The sequence below is a fragment of the Giraffa tippelskirchi genome, chromosome 14, assembly GCF_054371585.1.
Source record: "Giraffa tippelskirchi isolate mGirTip1 chromosome 14, T2T-mGirTip1v1.2.pri, whole genome shotgun sequence".
Classification (NCBI taxonomy): domain Eukaryota; kingdom Metazoa; phylum Chordata; class Mammalia; order Artiodactyla; family Giraffidae; genus Giraffa; species Giraffa tippelskirchi.
Genome location: NC_137288.1, coordinates 25,590,530 through 25,617,583, shown reverse-complemented (window position 1 = coordinate 25,617,583; position 27,054 = coordinate 25,590,530). Strand labels below are relative to the sequence as shown.

The following is a 27,054-nucleotide window of genomic DNA, read 5'->3' as shown; positions in this document are numbered from 1 at the left end:
ATTACCATAATTATGTTGATGGATTCATGGGTATATACATGTTCAAAACTTGTCAAATCACGTACTTTAAATATGCACAGTTTATTGCATGTCAGTTGCACCTCCATTTTTCTATAAAAGTTTCAACTGAAATAAATTTCATTGTAAAATCAGAGTGTACTTGTAAAGAATTGATTTATATCTTTATAAAAAATTACTTTACTGTAATTATAACTTATCCACTGTATTATAGTTTCCAGCTTCCCCCTGGTAGCTCAGCTGGTAAAGAATCCACCTACAACGCAAGAGACCCTGGTTCAATTCCTGGGTCAGGAAGATCCACTGGAGAAGGGATAGGCTACCCACTCCAATATTCTTGGGCTTCCCTGGTGGCTCAGCTGGTAAATAATTCACCTGCAGTGTGGGAGACCTGGGTTCGATCCCTGGGTTGGGAAGATCTCTGGAGAAGGGAATGGCTACCCACTCCAATATTCTGGCCTGGAGAATTCCATGGACTATATAGTCAAGGAGATTACAAAGAGTCAGACATGACTGATTAGCTTTCACTTTCGCTTTGATTTCACTTTCACTTCATATTATAGTTTTGGGGGGGAATTAAAAATGGGAAAAATAAAACCAAAATTAAAAATATAAATAAGTAAAATAATTTTCTGGGCAATTAATATATTGATAGAGTCTTCTTAGTTCATCTTTTTTTTCTATTTCTGCCTGTATTTTTCAAATACAGATAAAAATAAAAATATAAAGTAAAAAATCCTCACTCTCTCTTTCAAGACTTAGGTAATACCAGAGAGATTTTGCAATCCCTTGTTTTATTAGTAGACAGCATTCTCCAGAAGTATGCCAGTGTCATATTTTCTTGAGAGAAAACCTTTATTACCTTATTTTGCAAAGAATATTATTTCTACGTTAATGTCACTTACCCTTTCCTGTCCAAATACATTAAAATGATTATGAATAATTAAAAGCAAAAATGAAATATGAAATTATGTTGTTCCATAAATGCTGTCCTGAGTTACATGAAACAGTTAGGATAATAACCCATTTTCCATTTAACAAAAGTTTATATGACAACCTTAATGGGGGAAATTAGGAAATAATAGCCACTTCTGCTTCCCCAATGGCAGAAAGGGCTGTACTCATAGTAAGAGCTCTGACTTGATGAGGGTCAAGGCAAAGACAGCCACTGGCAGTTTTCTAGATTTATCTGGTACACAACTCAAGCATAAGAAAAAGGATATTAAGCATCAGCTTTCCTTTTACAAAGGAAAACTATAAAAGCAGAATATTGGGATGGAAATGCCTGTTATATCTATTGTGGAAGAACTACAGGGAGCCCAGCTAATGATGTGGCCCTGATAGATAAAGGAAACTTCACAGCTATGCGTGCGTCATTAAGAATGTGCCTTCAGAGGGGCTGACTCTCCTGGCAGAGCTCAGACCCTGTCAGTCCAGTGGCTGCGGAGTAACGCGGAGCCTCTTTAACTCACACATCACCCTGGATTTCAGTACACTGCAAATATTCTGTTATCCTCTTTTTTTCTGAATTCATATGGAGAAAAAATATATTTTAAAATTGCTAATATTTGGGGAGGAAACAAGAGAATCAAACAAAGTCTTTTCTCTTCACAAGTGATGACTTGAAACTTTTTTTTAACACCTAATAACATTTGGCCCTATTTCCTTTTCTATTTCACTCTCTAAACACTATAAAAATGAAAGCAAAACCAATGCACTGGGCAGTAGGAGAGATTTGTTTTTCTTTAAGAAAATGCAGACATGATGGCCACTTACCATGTGCCTTATGTATAAAATATCTATATCAGATCTTTTGCATTCTGAGTTTTTCTGTTGTTTTATCCCCGTGACATCAAGGTCTTCAATAGACACCAACTCAGCCAGTTGTCCTCCAGCCAGAAGAAAAATTAAAATGAACACCTTAAATTGGTCATCCCTAAGTTGAGTATATGCTACTCATGGGCATGCTCTGGGATATTGGCAAAGGCTCCTCTAAATAATTGTGACTTGCTGTCCTGCAGGGGTTTGGGAACCTCTGGCAGCCTTAGTTGTTTAGCTGGTGTACTCAGCTCACATTCATCCATGAGGGCAAGATGCTCCTTCTCTAAGCAGCTGACCACCACCATCACTAGGTATCCTGAACTGTGCTATTTATTTGATCTCACTTGGGAATCACAGAGAATCCATTTGTTTCATAGAAAACAGCCCAGTTTAGAGTCAGTTTCCTCTAGACATGCTTCTCATCAAAGACCTTAAAATTGCTTGGAGTGGAAAAAGGGGGACATAATTAGTAAAATAAAAATAGTTTCACAAACATTGTTATATACAGCAGGTCTTGCTTTTTAGTTCCTAAGGATCAGTCTGGGAATTTTTTAGAAGGATAACAGGGTCTGTAAACGCGTAGTGTGTTCTGCCTACAGGGGTACCATATGCTGCAGACACAAAATCATTTTAAGAGTTGAACACCCTGTTCCAGTTGGTCATTTCTTGGTGTTGATCATGTAAAATGTTAGAAGCGCTAAAGACTTACATTCCATAAAAGTGGCTTCTTTTTCTTCATCCTAGGTTGAAGTGTTTAAGAACAGCAGAGATGTTGGCCCCCTGCCCTATTCTACATTTTTTTCTAATAGAAGTTAATATACTTTCCTCTAGTATGCCTGTATGAATATTTTAGCATTTGATTCAAATATTACATTTAATTATATTAAAGGAATATAAATTTTAAGCAAATGTGAATCCAATAGAAGCAGAGAGTTATGTTCACTGATGTAATAAGACCATATGTATTGCACTATGTAGTTTTCCAAACAGCATTTACAATGTATATATTTCTGTATAACTATTTCCTATAGCATATTAATTGTGCCAATGGTGTGAATACTTGACTTATGACTGTGGAATCAAAAAAGTTTATATTTAAGTGAGTGGATCTGTTACTATATAATTTTTTACATAATTAAAATAAATTTCCATACATATGTAAGATTTCTAGTCATATAGACGTGTGTCCAAGAAATTGTATAAACCAAGAAAATGCAGTCAAACTATTAGCTTTAAACTTTCATTGAGGTTATCAGCATTCTAGAATTGGACTCATTTTTCACATATATATTTCTGTTAACTCTGATTTTCACTAAGATTCTTTAAAAGAATTTCTCGAGTTTCCCTCTTTCTATTCTCTACGAACATATTCCAATTAGGCTGTTACCTCCCCCACTCCCAAGTCCACTAAGACTGCTCTTAACAAGGCACGAGTTCTGTCCTTTGTTGTTGTTCAGTTGCTCAGTCGTGTCCGACTCTTTGCGACCCTGTGAACTGCAGCATGCCAGGCTTCCCCGTCCTTCACTATCTCCCAGAGTCTGCTTAAACTCATGTCCATTGAGTCAATAATGCCATCCAACTGTCTCATCCTCTGTCATCCCCTTCTCCTCCTACCTTCAATCTCCTGCTGTCCTATGTGTTTCTAAATTCAGTGATCCATTCTAAACTTTTAGCTTACTTAATCTAGCAACAGCATTAGAATCAGTCACTCCCACCTCTTTGATAGACTTCCTCTCTAGCTCTGCAGGACACCACTCCCTCTTTACATGTTTAATCCTTGGAAGAAAAGTTATGACCAACCTAGACAGCATATTAAAAATCAGAGACATTACTTTGCCGACAAAAGTCCATCTAGTCAAGGCTATGGTTTTTCCAGTAGTCATGTATGGATGTGAGAGTCGGACTGTAAAGAAAGCTGAGGGCCAAAGAATTGATGCTTTTGAACTGTGGTGTTGGAGAAGACTCTTGAGAGTCCCTTGGACTGCAAGGAGATCCAACCAGTCCATCCTAAAGGAGATCAGTCCTGGGTGTTCATTGGAGGGACTGATATTGAAGCTGAAACTACAATACTTTGGCCACCTGATGTGAAGAGTTGACTCATTTGAAAAGACCCTGATGCTGGAAAGGATTGGGGACAGGAGGAGAAAGGGACGACAGAGGATGAGATGGTTGGATGGCATCACTGACTCAATGGGCTTGAGTTTGAGTAAACTCCAGGAGTTGGTGATAGACAGGGAGGGCTGGCATGCTGCAGTCCATGGGGTTGCAGAGAATCGGACACGACTGAACTGAATTGAACTGACCTGAACTGACTCCCTCTTTGCTTTTCGCCTGCTTTCCTACTCACACCTTCCCCTTCTTAATTATTGGTTCCTCATCTTCTCCAGACTCCTTAGTGTGGCTGCCCAGAATCTATCTTCTGTGGTTGTTTGCACTCTTGGGTGATCTTTTCAGGGTCATGACTTTATACACCACCCAAATCCCGACACCAGTGAAGCTCCATCTCTAACCCAGACTCATGTGTATTCAGCCACCTATTAGATTTCTCCTCTCAAATGTTTAGTATACATCCAGCAGTTAGTATACATCTAACATACACATCGAGATTTAACATTTTAAAACAGAGCTCCGAATCCCTAGAAACATCCTCCAGCTGCAGTATTACTCATCTCGGTTGATGGCAACTTGAATAATCCAGTAGTTTAGATCAAAATATTTTGTATTCATTTTTGTTTCTTCTTTGATTCTCACACTATGCCCAGCTCACAAAACCTCCTGTTGTCTTAAATTCCAAAGTACATTTATGACATGACCACTTTCACTGACACCACTGGTGCCACCCTGGTCTGAACTATCCTTACTTCTAACCTAGATTTATGTCATCAATGTCCCAGGTTGTATGCTTTCCTCCCTACAGTCCAATCTTGACAAAGTCAAGTAATCCTCTTAAAACAAAAGATGGATTATGTCACTCCTACACTTAAACTCTGCAGTGGCTTCGGATGAACTCAAAGGAAAAGGCAAAGTGCTTATATGACCCTACATTATATATACCCCACCTTCTGCCATAACCTCTGGATTTATCCTCTACATTTATCTCCCTAACTCACTCCATCTCACTGGCCACATCCTTCTGTTTGGGGAACAGACCAGAAAGTGTCCTACCAATATGTGTTTCTGCATTTTCTGGTGCTCTTGACTGATTTTTTTTTTTTTCCTTGTCTATCTAAGCTGTCTATGTGGTTAACTTCTAGTCTATGTTTGAAAATTATGTTAGTGATGAGGCCTATCTACTCTGTACACGTGACTTTAAATTGCAGCTCACTCCAAGGTACATGATTCTTTCTACCCTATTCTATTTTATATAGTTTACATCAATTATTACCTTATTTTATATTATATTACACACTCATTTATTATGTTTATTGTTGATTTTTTCTCTCTCTCCATGTTCCTTGTTCACTGATGTCACTCAGCCCCCACAAGTACAAACTAGTCTCTTAACTAAAGATTTGTCATACTGAATTAACTCAGCTATATTATCAGGAGAAACACAAAGCAAATGCTTCCCTGGTTATCAGTGATCCTTCTAAAAGAGGGTTTTATATAACACAAAGTGGAACAAAGAACCCTACATAGAATTTAGAGAACCATCTTACACTCTATTTTTTCCCCCCACTTAAAATAGACTTTATCTTTTAGAACAGTTGTAAGTTGACAGAAAAAAAAAAATTGATCAAAAGAGACAAAGAGTACCCACACCCCTTTACCCCTGTACAAGCACAGCCTCCCCCACTATCAGTGTTCCCCCCAAGAGTGGTATAGTTACACCCTACTTTGTTATTTGTGAATCCTTGAACTAATAAAATGAAATGAACCTTAGTTTCCTCAAACAGTAAAATGGTTAAGTGAGATAAAATAAGTGAAATAGTTAAAAAGCTAAGTTAGATTTAAAAAAAAAAAGAGGAATGCCCAGCATAGTCCCTGGAAATGAACTGGCAATTAATTATAGTTTTCTTTCATCCTTCTCTCTTTCTATTTTCTTTCAAGTTTTTGATTTCTTTGCCCTGAGGAATCATGATTTTAAAGATAAAGCCTTGTTTTGGTTTATTTTTAATGCATATTTATTGCACACATTGTTGTGCCAGTTAGTATTCTATTATGTCATGTGTATTGGTGCTTGCCGTGTTCCTGAACTGTTGGCAGTAGTCTGTTAAAAATATACTTGCCCCTGAGGAAGCAAACTTCATCCAAATGTCATTCATTCACTATTGCACTTTAAGATGCAAATGGAACTTTTTCTCTGCTAGAAGATTATGATTTATTATTAATAAGAGAAGATAACTTTAAATAAATTAATGTAAAGATCTCCAAATATTCTACATCAGTAAAAACAAACTTGATCTTTGGAATAATTGCTTTTGATAGACAGGCATAATTTGTTTCAGTTTCTGGATGAAGAAGTCAAGGTTATATGAGCTATCTAGGTGCAGAACTCAGCCAATCAGTCAATCAACATGCAAGTCAGTCATGTTATCCTTCCCACTTAGCTCACTTTCCTAACACTCAGTTGGCACTTGCCCAAGCATTGTAATGTAACACTGTTATCAAATATTCACAGGAGGACTCTATCTCACTGCCTTACACAGAGCATCTAATGTCTTTGACTTCAGGTAACCTGTCCATGAGGACTACTAAAAGTATTTTCATGTAGAATGCGTTGAGACTCAAATGTATGGGAAACATTTAACTTTTATACATACCATATACATTACATATATATATATATATTGAAGCTTTTGTGGAAAGCTGTCCCACTTGGCTATATAACAAACTCTTCCTTCCACTCTGAAAGTGTAAAATAGAGAGTAAAGCAGTCCAATCTTTAAAGTATGACTGATGACTCTCTCCACCCCTCTTCCATCCAATCTTACCATGGATACTGTAAATAAGAAAATATGAAAGTGAATGCCATATAAGTTAAAGATGTTTCATATGAGAAAAAAGTTATCTTCAATAATTCAGAAATAGTCACACATATTTCTGCCTATATTTCCCAAATTATAAAACTCAATATTTCTTTGTAATGTTTTCCACTTTGCAATAATTTTTTTTCAAAAAACAAGATAAACCAAGCGAACAACAAAACAAATAGAAAAAATTAAAAAGGAAATGCATTCAGGATAATATGGCATATGTTCTCAAGGAATACTGCTACACTGAACCTAACTCTAAGACTTAAAACTGAGAAAGAGTAGGAATCTCTCCAAGGTGTTATTGTTTAGTCATTCAGTTGTGTCCAACTCTTTGCAACCCAATGGACTATAACCTGCCAGGCTCCTCTGTCTGTGGAGTTTCCTAGGCAAGAATACTAGAGTGGGTTGCCACTTCCTTCTTCAGGGGATCTTTCTGACCCAAGAATCGAACCCGCGTTCCCTGCATTAGCAGGCAGATTCTTTACCACTGAGCCATCAGGGAAGCCCTCTCTGCAAGTTCCAGTTCCAGTTCATTCACTCAGTCGTGTCTGACTCTTTGTGATCCCATGGACTGCAGTACACCAGGCTTCCCTGTCCATCACTAACTCCCAGAGCTTACTCAAACTCATGTCCATTGAGTTGGTGATGCCATCCAACCATCTCATCCTCTGTCGTCCCCTTCTCTTCCCGCCTTCAATTATTCCCAGCATCAGGGTCTTTCCAAATGAGTCAGTTCTTCGCATCAAGTGGCCAAAGTATTGGAGTTTCAGCTTCAGCATCAGTCCTTCCAATGAATATTCAGTACTGATCTCCTTTAGGATGGACTGGTTGGATCTCCTTGCAGTCCAAGGGACTCTCAAGAGTCTTCTCCAACGCCACAGTTCAAAAGCATAAACTTTTCAGTGCTCAACTTTCTTTATAGTCCAACTCTCACATCCATACATGACTACTGGAAAAACCAAAGCTTTGAAGAAGTGAAGTTGTTCAGTCATGTCCAACTCTTTGCGACCCTGTGGACTGTAGCCTACCAGGCTCCTCTGCCCATGGGATTTTCCAGGCAAGAGTGCTGAAGTGGGTTGCCATTTGCTTCTCCAGGGGATCTTCCTGTCCCAGGGATCAAATCCAGGTCTCCCAAACTGTAGGCAGATATTTTACTGTCTGAGCCACCAGGGAAGTCACACCAAAGCTTTGACCAGAGAACAAATAGATGATAATGTGTAGTGGCAACTGATCAACCTGTGACCCATAAATAAGTGAAAGAATGAATATGAATTATTTAGCTCCTATTATGTCCCACTTGAGAGTTATTGTCTGTATCAGTGAATGAAAGAGAGAAGTGAAGATGGAGAAGGAAAAAAAAGTGCTAACATTTTTTAGCACTTACCAAAGGCCAGGCAGTTGGCTGTGAGGCTTTATATTTTATTGGATTTAATTTTCTCATGACCCTAGGGGGTATAATTGGATCTATTTTTCTGATGCTTAAATATGAGCCTTGGCTCAGTTGAGTCTTGTTAGACTTTGTCAGCTCTTGACCTTGTTGACATAGCTGCAAGTGACAACACATCAATGGATGAGCCAAAAGAAAAATATCTGGTGGATACTATGCAGTGGAAGGAAAATGAGATTACAGTCAGGGCCTGGGATGCCCAATTTATTAACAGCATTCCAAATATGGTTGGTAAGTTGGTGGAAATGTTCTGTAAGACTTAAAAGCTTATTTCTGCTGAAAGTCTTTAATACCCTAAGAGGGCAAGTTTTCATCATAGAGTAGTAATTTGAACATTAGCCAAGTCGGATATATTGTATTTTCAGTTATGAAGGGTTTTTGTTTGTTTCCCCATTCAGATTTAGATGAAATTATCTGACAAGAGTTTGGGAAAATGAAAAATAGGTGATAACAGATTAAATTCTACCAAAAATGCTGATTGGTACAAGAGGTCTAACAAGACGGGTGTCAGAAGTGCTTGGGGACCAATAAACCCTGCATGGTTGCTTCCCTTAGACAGGTGGCTGCAGGATCCTTATATTATAAATTAAGGAAACAGTTGGAACTCACCTTTAAACGTCAGCGTTCCTGTCAGAGTCCTGACAAGGTGATCTGTGGCGCTGACTCTGTTTCAGAAACTGTTCACAGGCACATTTTTAGAATCAGATGCTTCATTTAAACAAAATATGTTTCATTGCCACTCAGTTGAAGCCTTGAACCTATTTCTTCTGTCGTGTCTGCCTTTACAAGTTGAGCACTGGTTTGGACAGAGAAGTTATGTTTTAGTGTAACATATAACTTGTGTTTCAAGGCCCAAACAATTAAAGGACTAATAAAAGTGTAGAAGATACTGTGATTCAAGCCACAAGCATTCCAACAGAAGTGCTATTTCTCCTAAGTGTTTCATCTTTGCTTTCATTTCATTAAGGAAATGAAATTTGTTACTACTGTACACATTCGTGCATATTTTGTACTATACATGCCATGAACTTTTCTAGTTGATAAACAAATCTAGATATAAGTGTATTTAAGATATAAGTATAGGCCTTTTGGCTCTAGTGGTAAAGGACCAGTCAATGCAGGAGACTTAAGAGACTTAAGAGTTTGATCCCTGGATGGGGAAGATCTCCAGAAGAAGGGCATGGCAACCCACTCCAGTATTCTTGCCTAGAGAATTCCATTGACAGAGGAGCCTAGCGTGTTACAGTCCATAGTGTCGCAAAGAGTCGGACTTGACTGAAGTGAGTTAGCATGCACGCAAGATTTAAGATGTTTTTTGGTAGATCATGCTCCCTTGGATCTAACTTCTCATGTGTTTCCAGAACTTAAAAAAATAAGCATATTTCAGACTGGCTTTGCCATGTAGAGGCTTATAGCTTTGAAACTTTATCTCCTCATCTGTAAAGTGATAACACCTAATTTGTTAAGCTAGATTGACATATATGAACCTTACAAATATGGGCATATATTGAATCTCACTAAGTAAGTCACACATATGGTATAAACATTACAACTAAAGGGAACAATGCCTGAGAAGTACATAGCATACTGTCTGGCACTAGAGAATACTCAAAATGACAGCAGTGGTGGTGATGATGATAATGATGATAAAGGTGATGGTGACTATTTTTATGATTATGTCAGCAGTCCTTTTATTATCTACATAAATAAGCACAGGATTGATCTTAAAATCTTACTTAGATTGTTAATGTATTTTTAGCTTGATTTGATTTTTAATTGAAATTTAGTTACTGGTGGTACGACCTTAAATGAGTTGGACACTGGCTAGCAGTAACTTGAGGAGTTCCTGGTGAAATGTTTAATGAGTGAACTTCAGCACTAACTGAAAATTGCAACTGAGTACCTGGGGGAAGAGATTGGAGAGTCAGCTCTGAGAGCCAAGTTGGAGAATCAGTCAGGTGAGAAAGGAAAATTACTTCCTTCTGATTAGAAACAGAGAGCCATGGGAATTTGTTTTGCTGATGAGCAGACATGTAACATAATGGAGATTTTTTTACTTTCTGCTTCTGCCTGGAAAGAGAGAAACAGAGAAAGTCATAACAAAGAGTGAGGGGGAAAGAAAGCAGGGACTTTGGAGATGATTAGGAAAACCAGAAAGCAGAAAGGATAACCATCTCCTTAATAGACTTAGGGACTGAATGAAGGAAAACCTCTAGCAGAAAACTCACTCATAGATTGTTTTACACCCAGTTTCCCTGGAACCTCCAATTTGCTATTACATAAGTGACCCACAAGACTGTTTTGATCTGAAGTTATCTTCTAGGTGCAGCTTGGTATGGTGGGAAAAGAAATGGCTTTTGATCCAGGTGGACCAGGTCCTATATATTGATAACTGTGCAAATTATTTAACCTATTCTGAAGCCCACCTTCTTATTTATTAAAAAGTACATAGTAATGGCATCCTGAAAATATATGGTAAGGACAAATAAAAATACAGTTTGTGTACATAGTTTCTTGCAGAAAATACTTTAAAATGCTAATTATAATCCACCATCTAATACCATTTCCTCTATCTTTTCTACTGATCTTTCTCCTTCCATCTCACAGGATTCTCTCTTGCTGCTTTATTCTTAAAAAGTGATATTTGTCATTCCTAGTCAATATTGGCTTGTCCTTTGTCTTCAGCAATCGAATATATAATGATGCTTGGCTGCAGAGATTGTTTCCTAGCTCCATATCTACATTTAAACTACTAACTAAATTGCTATCTCTACTTGTATGTCCTTCAGACACAATAGATTCAGCACATCCCTCAGTGACAGCATCAGATCACCTCTTAACCTCTTCCTTCTCTTCCAATAATCACTAGCTTTATTCATGGTTTTATAGCACTATTTGTTTTCAAAGTTATAACCCCGGGGTTGGCTCCCATATTTATCACTTTGAACTTGGTAAAAAATCATGTTCTTTCTAGTGTTTGGAAGCTAGACTAATTCCCAAGCCTTTAGTTTAAATCTGTGCCATCATCACCTAGACTAATCTCTTAAAGAGTCACTTCCTTTGACCTCTTCACTCCAGTGAATCGCCAAAATTTGTCCTGGGTTCGGTGAAAGTCAAACATTTTATAACTAAGCACAACTGAGCTATGAAGAAGAAAAGAAAACTTAGTAAAAGAATCAGACAAATTTTTTTTTAATGGCTGAGTAATATTCCATTGTGTATATGTACCACAGCTTCCTTATCCATTCGTCTGCTGATGGACATCTAGGTTGCTTCCATGTCCTGGCTATTGTAAACAGTGCTGCGATGAACATTGGGGTACACGCGTCTCTTTCAATTCTGGTTTCCTCGGTGTATATGCCCAACAGTGGGATTGCTGGGTCATATGGCAGTTCTATTCCCAGTTTTTTAAGGAATCTCCACACTGTTCTCCATAGTGGCTGTACTAGTTTGCATTCCCACCAACAGTGTAAGAGGGTTCCCTTTTCTCCACACCCTCTCCAGCATTTATTGCTTGTAGACTTTTGGATAGCAGCCATTCTGACTGGTGTGAAATGATACCTCATTGTGGTTTTGATTTGCATTTCTCTAATAATGAGTGATGTTGAGCATCTTTTCATGTGTTTGTTAGCCATCTGTATGTCTTCTTTGGAGAAATGTCTGTTTAGTTCTTTGGCCCATTTTTTGATTGGGTCATTTATTTTTCGGGAATTCAGCTGCAGAAGTTGCTTGTATATTTTTGATATTAATTGTTTGTCTGTGAAAAACAACAATACAGTATACTAATGCATATATATGGAATTTGAAAGATGGTAACGATAACCCTATATGCGAGACAGAATAAGAGACACAGATGCATGGAACAATTTTATGGACTCTGAGGGAGAAGGTGAGGGTGGGACATTCTGGAAGAATAGCATTGAAACATGTATATTATCATATGTGAAACAGAACACCATTCCATGTTCGATGCATGTGACAAGGGCTCAGGGCCGGGGCAATGGGATGATCCAGAAGGATGGGATGGGGAGAGAGGTGGGTGGGGGGTCCAGGAAGAGGAACACATGTAAACCCATGGCTGATTCATGTCAATGTATGGCAAAAACTATTACAATACTGTAAAGTAATTAGCCCCCAACTAAAATAAATAAATTCATAAAAAAAAAAAAAAGAATCAGACAAATTAAAGCTAGAAAGAAATGAAGATGAAAGTATTAAGTCACTCAGTAGTGTCTGACACTTTATGACCCCGTGGACCATAGCCCGCCAGGCTCCTCTGTCCATGGGATTCTCCAGGCAAGAATATTGGAGTGGGTAGCCATTTCCTTCTACAGGGGATCTTCCCAACCCAGGGATCAAACCCGGGCTGGGTCTCTTGAATTGTAGGCAAATTCTTTACTGTCTGAGCCACCAGGAAAGCCCAGAAAGAAACGGTACATGATTATACTAGGTTGCATTGCAGCTGGTACTAGATATTGGTTTTAAGTTCTCATGCCTCATCAAGTAAGAAGTACAATTATCTGTAAAGCATTTGTACATAGTGGAATAAATAGAAAACGTCAAAATCTTCACTGGAGGCTTCGCTGGCAGCTGATGATATTAGCTCGTACTTTGCTAGAAAGGTTGCTGTCAGAAAATATGAACTCACTCATCTTCCATAGTTTCTATAATAAACTACTTCATATATTGACTCAGCATCTTTCTCTCTCTTTTTTTAATATATGAAGTACTTTCTCTTGTTATAGCTGAAATAAATGCATAGCTTGAGTCATACTGTAGGACAAGCATGCTCACATATATCAGTGATCCACAATGTACAAATTTAGGTTCTGCCATCCAGGTCATTCCTCCATAAATCATTTCTTCCACTAGTGAACCTTCAACCTTATTAATAAACTGCACCATTTGTTATCCAAAGCATGAATACATAATATATTCTTCCCTAAATGAAAATAAGCACAATATAATAAACAAGCAAACAAAAAGAAAGTCCTTCTCCTCCCTCATACAACCTCTCTCTCTCTGGATTTTGAATGTCTTGAAGGAGCAGTCAACCCCCATAACTTGCACTTCCTCAGTAACCTCTCCTTTCAATCTGGCATCTATTTCCACAATTTGTTAGAAAACAACCCTTTACAAAACACTATTTCTAGAGTTATTACTGGTTTTAATTCCTTAAATCCACCTAGTTTATATCAGTCCTCATCCTACTTAGCTTTTGTGTAGTATTGGGCATTTTATGACATTTCTTAAACGTGTTGTAGAGAATCAAGCTTTCACCTTGTGTTTCAAATTACTCTTTAAGAGTAACATTTATTTTACCCATAAAATGACTTTTTAACAGTGTGGAATGCTAATAGATATGTATGTCATTTAAAGAGAATCTGCAGCATTTATACTCAATTATAAATTAGAAGTGGATCAATGAGGTCATAGTGGATTAAGTAATGCATGGCTGATGAGTAAATTTGTATTTCTGTGATGATCACAGTTTACAACCTTAACTGAGTCGTTGATAGTCTAACAAATGTGGTTTCCTTCAATAACATCCATAGTCTAATGTTATTAGATGAATGTCCCCAAGCCATTAATATGTTCATTATTATAAGAAAACTATGTGCCCCTTTAGTAAATAGACGTGAAATTTGATATATGATGATAAGGTATAAAAGAATCTATAAGGCAGTCCCTGGAGACCAAAATTTATACTATTAAAAGGTGAGATCTGCTAAAAACTATGAGGTATCCCAAATGGACAGACTCCCAAGTGCTCATTTTAGATGTAAACATGGAAGAAATGAAGACAAACAAAGTAGCTTCTTCCAGAGAAATAATTTAGGACCATGGAAGACAATGAGAAGGGATATCATTGAAAGAACAGAATTGAGGGTTGCCATATGGGATCAGTCTCTGACCAGCCAGATTCCTTCAGTGATCATCTAACAAGATGGCATTTGTATAGTTTCCTCTTCAAGTTTTGTTGTAAAATGTGGGGCTAAACTATAGCTATTCAGTTCCTTTACTACCTTTATGAACTGAGTGTGTGTATTATGTTTAGTGTGTTGGGCAAATCTAATTTTAATCTGACCAATACCTATCTCCCTGGTGACTATTCTTGTCATAAGGAAGAAACATGACTAAGTTGATTTAGACTGAAGAGAAGGATTTTATCATGGTTGGGAGAAACGTTCTTTATCCTAGGCAGGAAGTGAACAAGGAAGTATTTTGGCCTGGATTTTGTGGGCAATTATCCTAAGACCACCAAGAGAAACTAGTCTTGAAATGAGGCTGAGGTAAACAGAAAAAAAAAAAGACAGAACAATTTTGAGTTCTAGATGTCATTGTTGAAACGCTCCACCTACCAGCCCTGCATGCTGCCATGTGAGATGATGGGCTTATTTGTTTTGAAGACTGAGGTTTCATGGTTTCTGCTACTTGTAACAGAAGATATCTGAATTCAGATATTATTTTAAATCAGCCCCTTATAGTCCCTCTTATTCCCAATCACTTTATTAAAACGACTTCATTTCTTTCAACTTTATCTTTTTCCCGAGTAGGCAGGACTAGAAATCTTGGAGCAAATCTTGAAATTCCTCCGTGCATCCTGTAAATCCTACTATACAAGACAACCAAGGGTTGCTTCCCCTTAAACATCCCTAAAATGTCTTCATATCTTATCTTTTACTCAAGTAAAAGTTACAGAAAACCTCCTAGGTATGCAGTGTATTTGGGGTCTGTCTATCTTTAATGGAATAATACGATGCTGCCTATAAAATTCTACCAGTCTGATCTTCTAATGTCCCTAACTAATATAATCCCCATTTACAGTTTCTATTTATTTCCAACCACTCAATTAGGACAGTGTTAGTGGAAACAGAGTTAATGATGTAATCTTGGGAATGAGTTAGATAACAGGACTCAGCTTCCATCAGACAGAACAGTTCATTTTACGGTTGTGATTCTCCTAAGCACTTTCCTCAATTTGTGGCAAACAATGAAAACATTTCAATATTTCTTTTGTGACTCTTTGCCTTTCTGGCTGTATTCTGGGATTTCTTGAAGGTTCAAACCATGGTCTACCTTTTGCTCTTTTTGCATCACTTATAATACTAGTGACCACATTACATATTCATGGAACAATCTACATATTGAATAATAATGACAACTAGGAAAAAACATGTCTCAGTTTTCTACTACTGAGTAACAAGTTGCCAGAAATTTAGTAACTTGAAACACCATTTACTATTTTGTATTTCCTATTTGTTAGAAGTCTAGCATGACGTGTCTGAATCTTCTACTAAGGCTCTCCCTGGGCTAAAATCAGGATGTCCGTCGAAGTCGAGGCTGCTGTTCTCATCTGGAGTTCTGGATGCTCTTCTGGTGCAGTGGGTTTTGATAGAATGTTTTTATTTCTCATATTTTCCTTGTGTTACCCCTCCATCTTCAAGCACATCAACTATTTATCTTACTTCAAATCTCTTCAACTTTCTCTCCTGTTCTTAAGGGCTCATGTGATTACACTGGGCCCACCAGGATATCCAGGACAATCTTCTTATCCTAAATTCAGCTCAATGGTAAAACTATATGTAGAGTTCCTTTTTTCAGGTAATGTGACATTTTCACGGGCTTCTCTGGTGGCTTAGTGGTAAGGAATCCACCTGCAAATGCAGGAGATGTAAGTTTGATCCCTGGATCAGGAAGATCCACTGGAGAAGGAAATGGCAATGCAGTATTCTTGCCTGGAAAATTCCATGGACAGAGGAGGCTGACAGGCTATACAATCCATGGGGTCACAAAAGAGTCAGACACGACTTTGCCACTAAGCAACAACAACATTTTCATAGACATAGCACCAGGGGACAATGTTACTGGGGCCCAGGATCCTGCCAGTCACAGCATACATAAGACATATGTCAGTTGAGCATAGCAGAATACAAAATGTTTTACAATATAATTGAAAATGCGTAAAAAAATATGGTCAGGCAGAGTCAGAAAATTATTCTAAAATACTAAGATTGATAAAAAAATTATTTTTTTCTATGTATAAAATAGTCTTTCATCTTTTATAACATAAAATAGAATAAATATAAACACCAACATAAAATTTATGTTTAAAGGGTTAAGTGAAAAGTCGTTCAGTCTGATTCTTTGCAACCCCATGGACTATATTGTCCATGGAATTCTCCAGGCCAGAAAATACTGGGATGGGTAGCCTTTTCCTTCTCTAGGGGATCTTCCCAACCCAGGGATTGAACACAGGTCTCCCACATTGCAGGCGGATTCTTTCCCAGCTGAGCCACAAGGAAAGACCTTAAAGGGTTAAAAAATGCATCTAAATATTTGTTAGTAGCAAGGCTTATTAGTGAATTTTATTTCTTTTTTCTTTTTTTTTTAATTTTTATTTTAATTTTTACTTTTTTTAATAAATTTATTTATTTTAGTTGGGGGCTAATTACTTTACAATATTGTAATAGTTTTTGCCATACATTGACATGAATCAGCCATGGGTTTACATGTGTTCCCCTTCCTGGACCCCCCACCCACCTCCCTCCCCATCCCATCCCTCTGGGTCATCCCATTGCCCCGGCCCTGAGCCCTTGTCTCATGCATCGAACATGGAATGGTGTTCTGTTTCACATATGATAATATACATGATTCAGTGCTATTCTCCCAGAACGTCCCACCCTCACCTTCTCCCTCAGAGTCCATAAAATTGTTCTGTGCATCTGTGTCTCTTATTCTGTCTCGCATATAGGGTTATCGTTACCATCTTTCAAATTCCATATATATGCATTAGTATACTGTATTGTTGTTTTTCTTTCTGGCTTACTTCACTCTGTATAATGGGCTCCAGTTTCATCCATCTCAGTAGAACCGATTCAAATGTATTTTTTTTAATGGCTGAGTAATATTCCATTGTGTATATGTACCACAGCTTCCTTATCCATTCGTCTGCTGATGGACATCTAGGTTGCTTCCATGTCCTGGCTATTGTAAACAGTGCTGCGATGAACATTGGGGTACACGCGTCTCTTTCAATTCTGGTTTCCTCGGTGTATATGCCCAACAGTGGGATTGCTGGGTCATATGGCAGTTCTATTCCCAGTTTTTTAAGGAATCTCCACACTGTTCTCCATAGTGGCTGTACTAGTTTGCATTCCCACCAACAGTGTAAGAGGGTTCCCTTTTCTCCACACCCTCTCCAGCATTTATTGCTTGTAGACTTTTGGATAACAGCCATTCTGACTGGTGTGAAATGATACCTCATTGTGGTTTTGATTTGCATTTCTCTAATAATGAGTGATGTTGAGCATCTTTTCATGTGTTTGTTAGCCATCTGTATTTCTTCTTTGGAGAAATGTCTGTTTAGTTCTTTGGCCCATTTTTTGATTGGGTCATTTATTTTTCGGGAATTCAGCTGCAGAAGTTGCTTGTATATTTTTGAGATTAATTGTTTGTCTGTTGATTCGTTTGCTATTATTTTCTCCCATTCTGGAGGCTGTCTTTTCACCTTGCTTATAGTTTCCTTTGTTGTGCAAAATCTTTTAATTTTAATTAGGTCCCATTTGTTTATTTTTGCTTTTATTTCCAATATTCTGGGAGGTGGGTCATGAATTTTATTTCTTACGTTATTACATAAGGTTGAAAACTTTCCTTGATTTAGAAAAGTGTATAGGGTTATTTTTCATTTTATTAGGTAATGATAAATAACCTCTCTGTCAGAGTCACTCAGTACATCAAGTATCTAATTTGTGTAGCTGATGGAGGGAGAAAAAAAAAAAGCATTATTACAGTGTTAATGGAAGAAATCCAGTTATATATTAACTCAGCGTATGTACCCTGGAAAGAGAATAGGTGATACTGTGGCATGTTCAGAGATGCCCGTGAGTAAGAACAGTTGACTTTCAGTCTAAGCTTATGATTGTGAAGCAAATTTTATAATGGAGCAAGTACTCATATTAAGGTAAAAGGTATGTTTAACAACTATTGTGTAGAAACATTATTTTATTTTTATCAACTTTTAACATTTTAATCTTGTTAGCTGTTGATATCTAATAGAGGGTATTATGAAAATCCAGACAATAATCTGAGAATCTTCCAAATGAAACGTGTCTGTACAGATGGTATGAAATACTGAGTTGTTTTCAGTGTCGTTTAGTTTAACAACTGTCCAAACAGAAGTACACTTGCAGGCCTGCTCTCATTTTCACTGGTAAATCATGAATTATTTTGAAACATATTAATTTAAGTTGGATTACATTCAGGAAAAACATAGCTGTCTCTACATTGTAAATAAACTTTGAAAATACACATGAATAAGCAGACAGCCCTTGGGATGTGTGTGACAGTAGATTCGTGAACATAGTTTTAAATAGCTTATTTTTTTTTTAATAAATTTAAAGATTTTATACATTTTTTCCTCTTTTCCTCCTTTCTTCCCACCTTTCAACACCCAAATACACTTGTGGTTTTGTGTAAAAATGTAATACACACCCCTTCCTGGTGGCTAAGGATGAAAAGACTGCATTGATCGTGATAGATTAGTTTTATTCCCTAAGCTGCTTGGAGCTGTTGAGATGATCGCAGGAGTTGACAGGGTTGATACTGTGTAATGTAACTGGAGATAATCAAGAGATTTTTTTATACATTATTCACACATTGTTTCTATCAATTCAACAGCCCTCAAAAAAGTCTATCCATTTTATAGCAATCTAGTTCTCTGACTGAGGGTAAGGTTAAGACAAATATATTTCTATACAGTATAGAAGAAATTGTGTGAAATTCGTAGATTCATTTTTAATGGATCATGATTTAAAATTATAGAACATGATTTTTAACTGTAAAAAATAGCACTAAGTGAAGCATTTCTTATTCTAAATAAAATAATTGTTCCTATTTATTAAGTGTTTTTTATCCTTGTATTATTTTACTATAAAATTGATAAAATAGATAAAAATCATTTTAGAAGAAACATAAAATTTATGTCATTCGGTATTCTTTTTTAAAAAACTGTAAAATTGTCTTTATTCAGTTCCTATCAATTAAAACTTTTCTTATTTTAAAACTCCAGTTGGAATGTTGACAACAGAAAAAGCCAACACTCATGCTAAAAAGGTGCTGTTGAGAGCTCATTTGAAGAAACTGTGAGAAAAAGAGGAAAGCATACGTAGGGTAAAATTACTAATTTCTTAGGCAGCAATGTGATTAAATATTGGAATGATCACCTATAATTAAGCCAAACTTAAAAGTAACTAGTGAGATAAAACCGAAAGTAATAGTGTAATGTACAGATAGGTTGAGGAAACATTTTTACTGAGTAACAGTATATCGTAATTGCTTTTGTCTACACTTACTATAACTCTTCTTCAATTCTTGATCTACTTCTCCATTGATATATATGTAGTTTATAAGAAGAGATTTTATTCATTCTTATGAACTTTTTATTTTCCCCTTTCCTCTTTATAGATGGATAGATACATAGATAGATAAATATACATTAAAACCTCCCATATGCTAGGCACTAGGAACATAGAGATGTGAAATCTAATAGCCATGTTGGAATAGGGAGTTAAACAAATAAATAAATAGTTACATAAATATGGGAAGAGTTCTAAAGTGTAGAGGGTGAAGGAAATATACTGAGAGGCTTATAGGAAGCATCGATTTCCTTGCCCAGACACATAGATAAAACATATTTGTATCTTGATGGAAGTCTTGAATCCCATCACCATCTCAAACTAGATTGTTAGGTTAAGATGAGGTAGTGTATTTAAAACATTGAGCCCTAGTGGCTCAGTGGCAAAGAATCTGCCTGCAATGCAGGAGACACAAGAGACATAGGTTCAATCCCTGGGTCAGGAAGATCCCCTGGAGGAGGAAATGACAACCCACTCCAGTATTCTTGCCTAGGAAATCCCATGGACAGAGGAACCTGATGGGCTACAGTCTAACAGGCCTCAAAGAGTTCGACATGACTAGTGACTGAACACACAAACACACAGTATATTTAAAAGCCCTTGATTCAAGAAAAAATAGTAATATTAACAAGAGTCAATATATTTATAGTGAAAAATGTTAGTTGCTCAGTCGTGTCTCTTTGCAACCCCATGGACTGTAGCCCACCAGACTCCTCTGTCCATGGGATCCTCCAGGCAGGAATACTGGAGTGGGTAGCCTTTTCCTTCTCCAGGAGACCTTCCAGACCAAGGGATCAAACCCAAGTCTCCTGCATTACAGGCAGATTCTTCACTGCCTGAGCCATCAGGGAAGTCCTCAATACATTTATAGGGCTTCAGTTTACACATTAAAACACAAAATCTAAAGAGTAAATTCTTCCTAAATCCTAGCATAAATGAAAGACAAGGTCCCTCTGGGCTCTTTTATAACCTTCTAGAAGTTCTAAGTTTACAAGAGCACAGCTAAGAAGCAGGCCGAAGGAGATAACAGTGGTGAATGTGGCTTATGTCCACAGATGTGGGGCCAGGAAGCTAAAGTGAATAATAAACCGAGGCTTTAATGGTGGAAGTGAACAATTAAGCACCAAGTAAATGTAAAAGTAGAGTGATAAGTTCTGGCAAAATGCATGTCGAGGGTCTTGCAACTATTATTTCTGCATTGTGGCAAGACGATTAATGAAGGTGGCAGGAAAGCCAGCAAGTAATGCATTATAATTATCAATCAATAAGTGCAATGAATGCATTGATCAAAGTCTAAATATCTCCTGCATTAAGTAGGGGCATAATGGAACTATAATTACTAGTATCAGTGGACTCCCAGAACAGTTTCTTCAAGGTCAATCATAATGCTGAAATGTGAAAATGTTGGGCAAATAGCCCAATTAGGGACATTTATAAGTCTGAGAAAAGGAAGCTGAAAGACAGCTGAATCAGTAAAAGATAAGAAGAATTTTCCATGCTTAGTACTTGCTGGGTTTCTGATTAGCCGACTGAGATTAAAACATAACCAAAGGGGCAAAAAGTAATAGAATACTCTCATTTATCAGGATGAAGTTGGATGTTATATATATATTGTGTGTGTTGAGAAATATACAAAATTACATGTTAGTCATTTATCCCTCAAATGGGAACAACAGCAGCAAAATAATTTACTTGTTACAGCTAAAGAGAACATGAAGCTATATAAATATTACTTTAAATTCTATTTATCAGGGCTTTAAAAAGGCAAAAATACGATGCATGATAAAAATTCATATGATCTCTTGTTTTAAAAATCGCTATGTACATATCTTTGGCGTGTCAGTGTTATTGATTAGATTAGATTTGGTTTACTCAGGTTGCCTCAAACCAATTTAGCTGGCTAGCCTTAAGTGTTCTAGCTGACAGATCACTCTTCTTCGTGTCAGTTAGGGAATTGCAATGATTTTTTTTGAACTCCGTAAAAAGTGTCATTAAGGATTTCCTCCATGCCAGGCATGACTATCACCTTCAACCCTGCTTTGACGTATCATTTATTCAAGGGTGTCCTTGTTGCCTTTCCCTCCTCTAAATTCAGTAATTATGGTGCCACACTATTTAGCCTTAGAGAAAAATTTCCAGAACAATTCCAGATAGTTCAGAACTCAGCAAGCTGTCAGTCCATTTGCTCCAGCAATGATACAACCATTTATATTGCAGAAGAATTCTACAGCCTTATGAGGCAGTATAAACTCAAAATGACATTTTAACCTAAATTTAAAATATCCTCTTCCCCTTTGCAAAATGTCTACCTGAGCTGCTTTCAATGATGTATCTCTTTAAATATTCCTGTCAATATTTATTATAATATCAATTCTAAATGGATTACATGAATGAAACATTTAATTCTGCATCAGTACAGACAAATGGAACAATAATCAGAGGTGTTAAATATTAACTGACGTAACTTCAAATATTTCTCTTCCATCTCCAAATAATTCTTTTTAAATTCTTGACCTTAGATAGTACCATTTGCTACTTTGATTCATAATGTTTAGCTACCAATCAACTAGTAAGACTGGATTCCATTCCACCATTTCTGGGGTCATCCCTGATAACTTCAGCATCACAGCAGCACAAGGACTTTGTGGCAGTTGCCTTACTCTTTGACCCATTCACCATATCATGCAGGTCCTTTCCATGCTCACCTCTAACATGTATTTTCTCTACCTCCTTCAACTATCTGCTTCCTTGGGATTGTCTTAAACCGTTATATTACCAGTAGCTTCTTCTCCAAGTAGAGCATATCACCCCATGTTGCTAACTCATTAACTCAATCATTCCCATGTCAAGGCTCCAGCACTCCAGAAAATTTTTCTTTTTCAAAAATCCTTGTATTTATTTTTTATTTTTTTAAAGTATCCAGTATTTTTTGTTTGTTTGTTTTTAATTTCAACCTCTCGGCATATGATATCTCAATCCCCTGACCAGGGATCAAACCAGAGCCCCTTGCACTGGAAGCATGGAGTCTTAACCACTGGACTTCCAGGGAAGTCCCAGAAAAGCTTTCTAAACACACTGATATTGCCATTTTTCCGGAGGAGTTTCAGCTGAATGTATCACAATTTTTTTTAAAAAAAGAAAACATATGTAAAAGAAGGGAACTTTTAAAATCATAAAGCATATTCTAATATACAAAAAAAAAGATTTTAAAAGCTAGTGAGGGATAATTCATTTTACTAAGGTTAATGATATGTGAAGGACTGGAGAGCACAATGTTTGGGGAGGAAAGTGAGAGAAGCACGCTTTGGCATTCTATGTTTTAGTTGCTTATTGTATGTCCGAATGAAGATATCAAGTCACCACTGCATTATTTTGCAAATACGTGTGCGTATAATCTTAATATTATACAAATATTCATCGTTTTTAGGTTTCACTCCAGCTTCCATCCCATTTTTTTTGTTCTCCTTCCTAGTAAAGTTCTTCACAAGCTGCTTGCTGGCTCTGCTTCCTTTCTTCCTTGGTCTCTTCTGTCCACTCCAGGCTGGAGGAGTCTCCCTGAGTTCACAGTGACTAATCCTGTCTAGACAATCCACAAACTTTTTGTTGTTCAGTCGTGAAGCCGTGTCCCAACTGTTTGTATCCCCATGGACTGTAACCCACCAGGCTCCTCTGTCCATGGAATTCTCCAGGCAAGAATACCGGAGTGAGTTGCCGTTTCCTTCTTCAGGGAATCTTCCCAACCCAGGGATCAAACCCGTGTTTCCTGCTTGGCAGGGTGGATTCTTGATCTCTGAGCCACCTGGGAAGATATACAAAGGTCATTCACTATCAAATCGTAGTGTAATCACTGCAATTCCCTGGAATGCAGATGCATATAGTGCAATAGTTACTTGATAGCTTTATTGGATGTTTTATAATCAGCCACAATTTAGCATGCCAAAACATAACGTCATTTCCCCCCCAAATATTTTTCTTTTCAGTCTTTCTCATATTAGTAATCTTAATAAATGTACTATCCATCATTGTCTACTTTTATTTCATTAAAATTTACTAAAATTTTATGTAAATATACACAGTATGTTGATTTGTATAATAAAACTTTATTAAAATTTATAAAAAATATTATTACAAACAACAACAATGAGACCTAGACATAATCTTGATGCACATCTTTTTTCATTACACTCAACAGCAAGATCTGCAAGTTTGTCTCCAAAACATAAATGAACTTTTCCTGTTTTTCTCCATATCCACAGTTGCTACCATAGTCCTATCACTCAGCTTTCATGGTTCCCATACAACAGCTAGAATGGCCTTTTAATATACATTAGATCATGTAACTCTACTATATAACATTCTGCAATGATCTGTTAAGCATTCAGAATTAAATCCACTATCTATATATACCATGACTTACAAATCTTTCATAACTTGGTCTTTGCCTATTACAACTATCCCTCTCCCCCCAAATACAATGTAGCCGTTTTGCACTTTCTGTTCCTTGTCCTAGCCATAGTTTGGACCACTCTACATGTGGAAATTTCCATAGCCAGATTTCTTAGTACTCCAGATGCCAATTAAATCAGATAAATTTTAGAATGTGAGTGAAGAGCTGCATATGTTAATTTGATCAGAGGCTACATCTGTACCACTTCTTAGTTTCATTGGTTTCGTAGAACTTGTCACTGCTTGAAGCTATATTACTTATTGATTTGCTTTTTTCCCCCTCTTTCCGCCAACTAGAATTTATGCTTCAGGAGAAAAAGGTCATTGTAAATATCACTGAGTGTTGAAGCCTCATCCCCTGAACACCTAGCTATGGGATAAGATCCATAAGTATTATATTTAATGAATAAACCAAATAAATGAACACAATTGTGAATATTTTCTCATTATAAGAATCAAGTTGAAGTTTTGCTCTAGGCCTTTAACATCAATTTATCTTTGTAGTGTGTTTTTAATTTGATAAACCCCTTTAGATGTAAATGTATAGATCCAGTGTTTCCTATCATTCCTAAAATCAACAAGAAAAAGAGGAAATAATAAATTGTGGGTGCTCAGTCCAACAAGCTGGCTCTTCTCATTCCAACTTCCAAATATGACTCACATTTCCTGAGTTTCTTAACAATTATGTGATTTTTCTTTTCCGAAAAAAATGCGCTAAGGCATTAAATCTCGGTGCCTGTTGGCAGCTGTGGCTCTCCACACCTGCTGTCGTCAGCAGCTCTTATTCCTGCGTCTGGCTCTGCTCCTCTGACCAGAGCACCTCTCCTTAGTCGCTCATGGCATCCGTCACTCTTTGGCGTGCCCAGACAATGCTAGTAGTTTCCCTGGGGCTTCCTCTCGCTTACTTTGATCTGTGGCTACTTTGTCTTCTTTGCACTCAACTCTAGCATCAGTTTCTCAGCCTCAGCCTCGCAGCCCTTTGGAGTGGATAGTTAACCTGTTGTGACAGCCTTTCCTTTGTATTGTTGGATATTTAGCAGCATCCCTGGCCTCTTCCCACTAGATCCAGTGGCTCCTCCCAGCTGTGACAACCACAAATGTTCCCAGATAATGCCGTTTCCTTAGGACCCCGAGTCACCCATGGACCCACCATGTTGAGAAACACCACTCTCATGGACAAGTCACTGAACGAGACTTTCTACAAAATACCTCTTCCCTTGACTTCCGTGGACTGATTGTCTCTTATTCTCTACCTGCTTGTCTGCTTCTTCTTTGTCTTCTACGAGAAATGATGTCCTGGAATTCCTAAGATTCAGTTCTTCGTCTTTCTCTTTTCATTTTATATGTATCCTATAAAAGTTATGGGCAGCCAGGGAAATCTGGTTGCCCATAACTTCAACATTACCTTAAAAGCTGCTTTCTCTGGAAAGAGCCCCAAAGTCCTAGTAGAGGTCCTATGTCTTTGTTATACACTGTTTCAAGCCTGTTGCTTTCCTTCAGTGTGCTAATCTCAGATTGTAAGTCTTATGTGATGCATTCATAGTTTTCATACTGTTTTTATTAATGTCTGTCTCCTACATAAGACTATAAGCTCCCTGAGAGCTGGATCAGTTATATATTTTGTTTACCATGTATTCCAATAAGGCTCAAAATACCCTCAACCGAGTTCTAGGAACAACTTGGATTTCCCCAGGCTAGACATAAAATATACTCTTTAAATAGCTTTCTTAACTAAGATTATTTCTGACAATACCCACTTAGGTATTTTCAATAAGCCCAGTACATTGCATTTCTGTAGATTCAGTCTTCTCTCGCTTACAAGATTTGTCTTGACGTAAAGCATTCAGTACTATCAATAACTTCATTCAGGAAAATGTGGTTACTGTCTGTTAGGTTTAACCGGGACATCTGAACAGTTGTTCATTTGTTTCATTTTTGCTCCACAGAAATACAGCCCTTTTTATGTACTTACTCTCTTTTTAGGGTTTTTATTCTAGTGTTGTTTTTTTTTAAGATTTTGTTCTTGTCTCTATTTTTAGAAACTGGTTTAATTTTGGCCAGTTTTCTTCTTTGGGCCTGAAGCCTTTGTCCTCTATTGCCAGCAGACCAATAACCTTGTAGGCTAATGGCCAGCATCAAGAGTACACTCCTACCCTGACAACACACTTACCTATTAGGAAACATTTTTTATAGTTCAAGCTGCATGACATGAACTTTTTACCTTATCTTAACATAAGCTGAAGTCAGCACACAGCAGCCCCCACACGACCTTATAAGGGACAGACAAGTCTAAAACTTTAGTCTTGAACCATGCCCAATGCCTTACTACAAAAAAGCACATACCCCCTCAAAAACAAGTGCAAAATATGATGATCATCTTCACGTATATGTTGTCAGAGATATACCATTATCAAGAAACAGAGATAGCAATGGAAATACAACTTAATTCGGCATCATAAATCTCTTGCCCATTCAGCAAATGTTAACTGAGGGATGATGCTTGTCTGGCACTCTTCTAGACTTTCAGTATATCAGTGCACAAAACACACACACACACACACAATTCAAATAGAAACTTCTTGCTGTAAAGGATTGTCTCCACAAATAATACACAGTGAGGATGTGTTTGAGTGATTTTTTCTTTTTTCTGAGCTTCAGTATTCTCATTGTAAAGGGCAGATTGATAATATCAAATTAATCCTTGGAAAGTCTAAGTTAGAGGGAGGACTGGAACAGTGCTTGGAATAAGAGAATATCAGTTGTTCATGGTTTTTCATTTATTTATTTTTTTTAGATTATTCCTACAGTCGTTCCCAAAATAACACATGAGATTTTGAGCTATGCATTAGCAATCTCATGACCCTAACTTTCGTATCTAATAAATAAACTTAGGTCAAAATGATGAGAGCCTCCTCAGAAAATGTGGTAT

The 27,054-nt window shown here is 37.2% G+C and overlaps 1 protein-coding gene across 9 annotated transcripts in view; it reads right to left on the bottom strand.

Annotated features, from left to right (window-relative positions):
- The window catches only part of LOC145534210 (uncharacterized), a 58,954-nt gene that overhangs the window by 6,435 nt on the left and 25,465 nt on the right, over positions 1-27,054 (bottom strand). For 3 of the 9 annotated variants that reach the window (XM_081561554.1, XM_081561557.1, XM_081561558.1), the window contains exons 3-6: positions 10,166-10,332; positions 8,872-9,058; positions 6,603-6,781; positions 1,795-1,907 (exon numbers count right to left, since the gene is read on the bottom strand). In XM_081561554.1, the coding sequence (XP_081417680.1) occupies positions 9,045-9,058; positions 10,166-10,332 (181 nt within the window). In that variant the 3' untranslated portion in view covers positions 1,795-1,907; positions 6,603-6,781; positions 8,872-9,044. Of the gene's footprint in view, positions 1-1,794; positions 1,908-5,877; positions 6,782-8,195; positions 8,362-8,871; positions 9,059-10,165; positions 10,333-27,054 lie in introns of those variants that run through there. The other 6 variants (XR_014074345.1, XM_081561552.1, XM_081561556.1 and 3 more) reach the window with 4 other exon arrangements.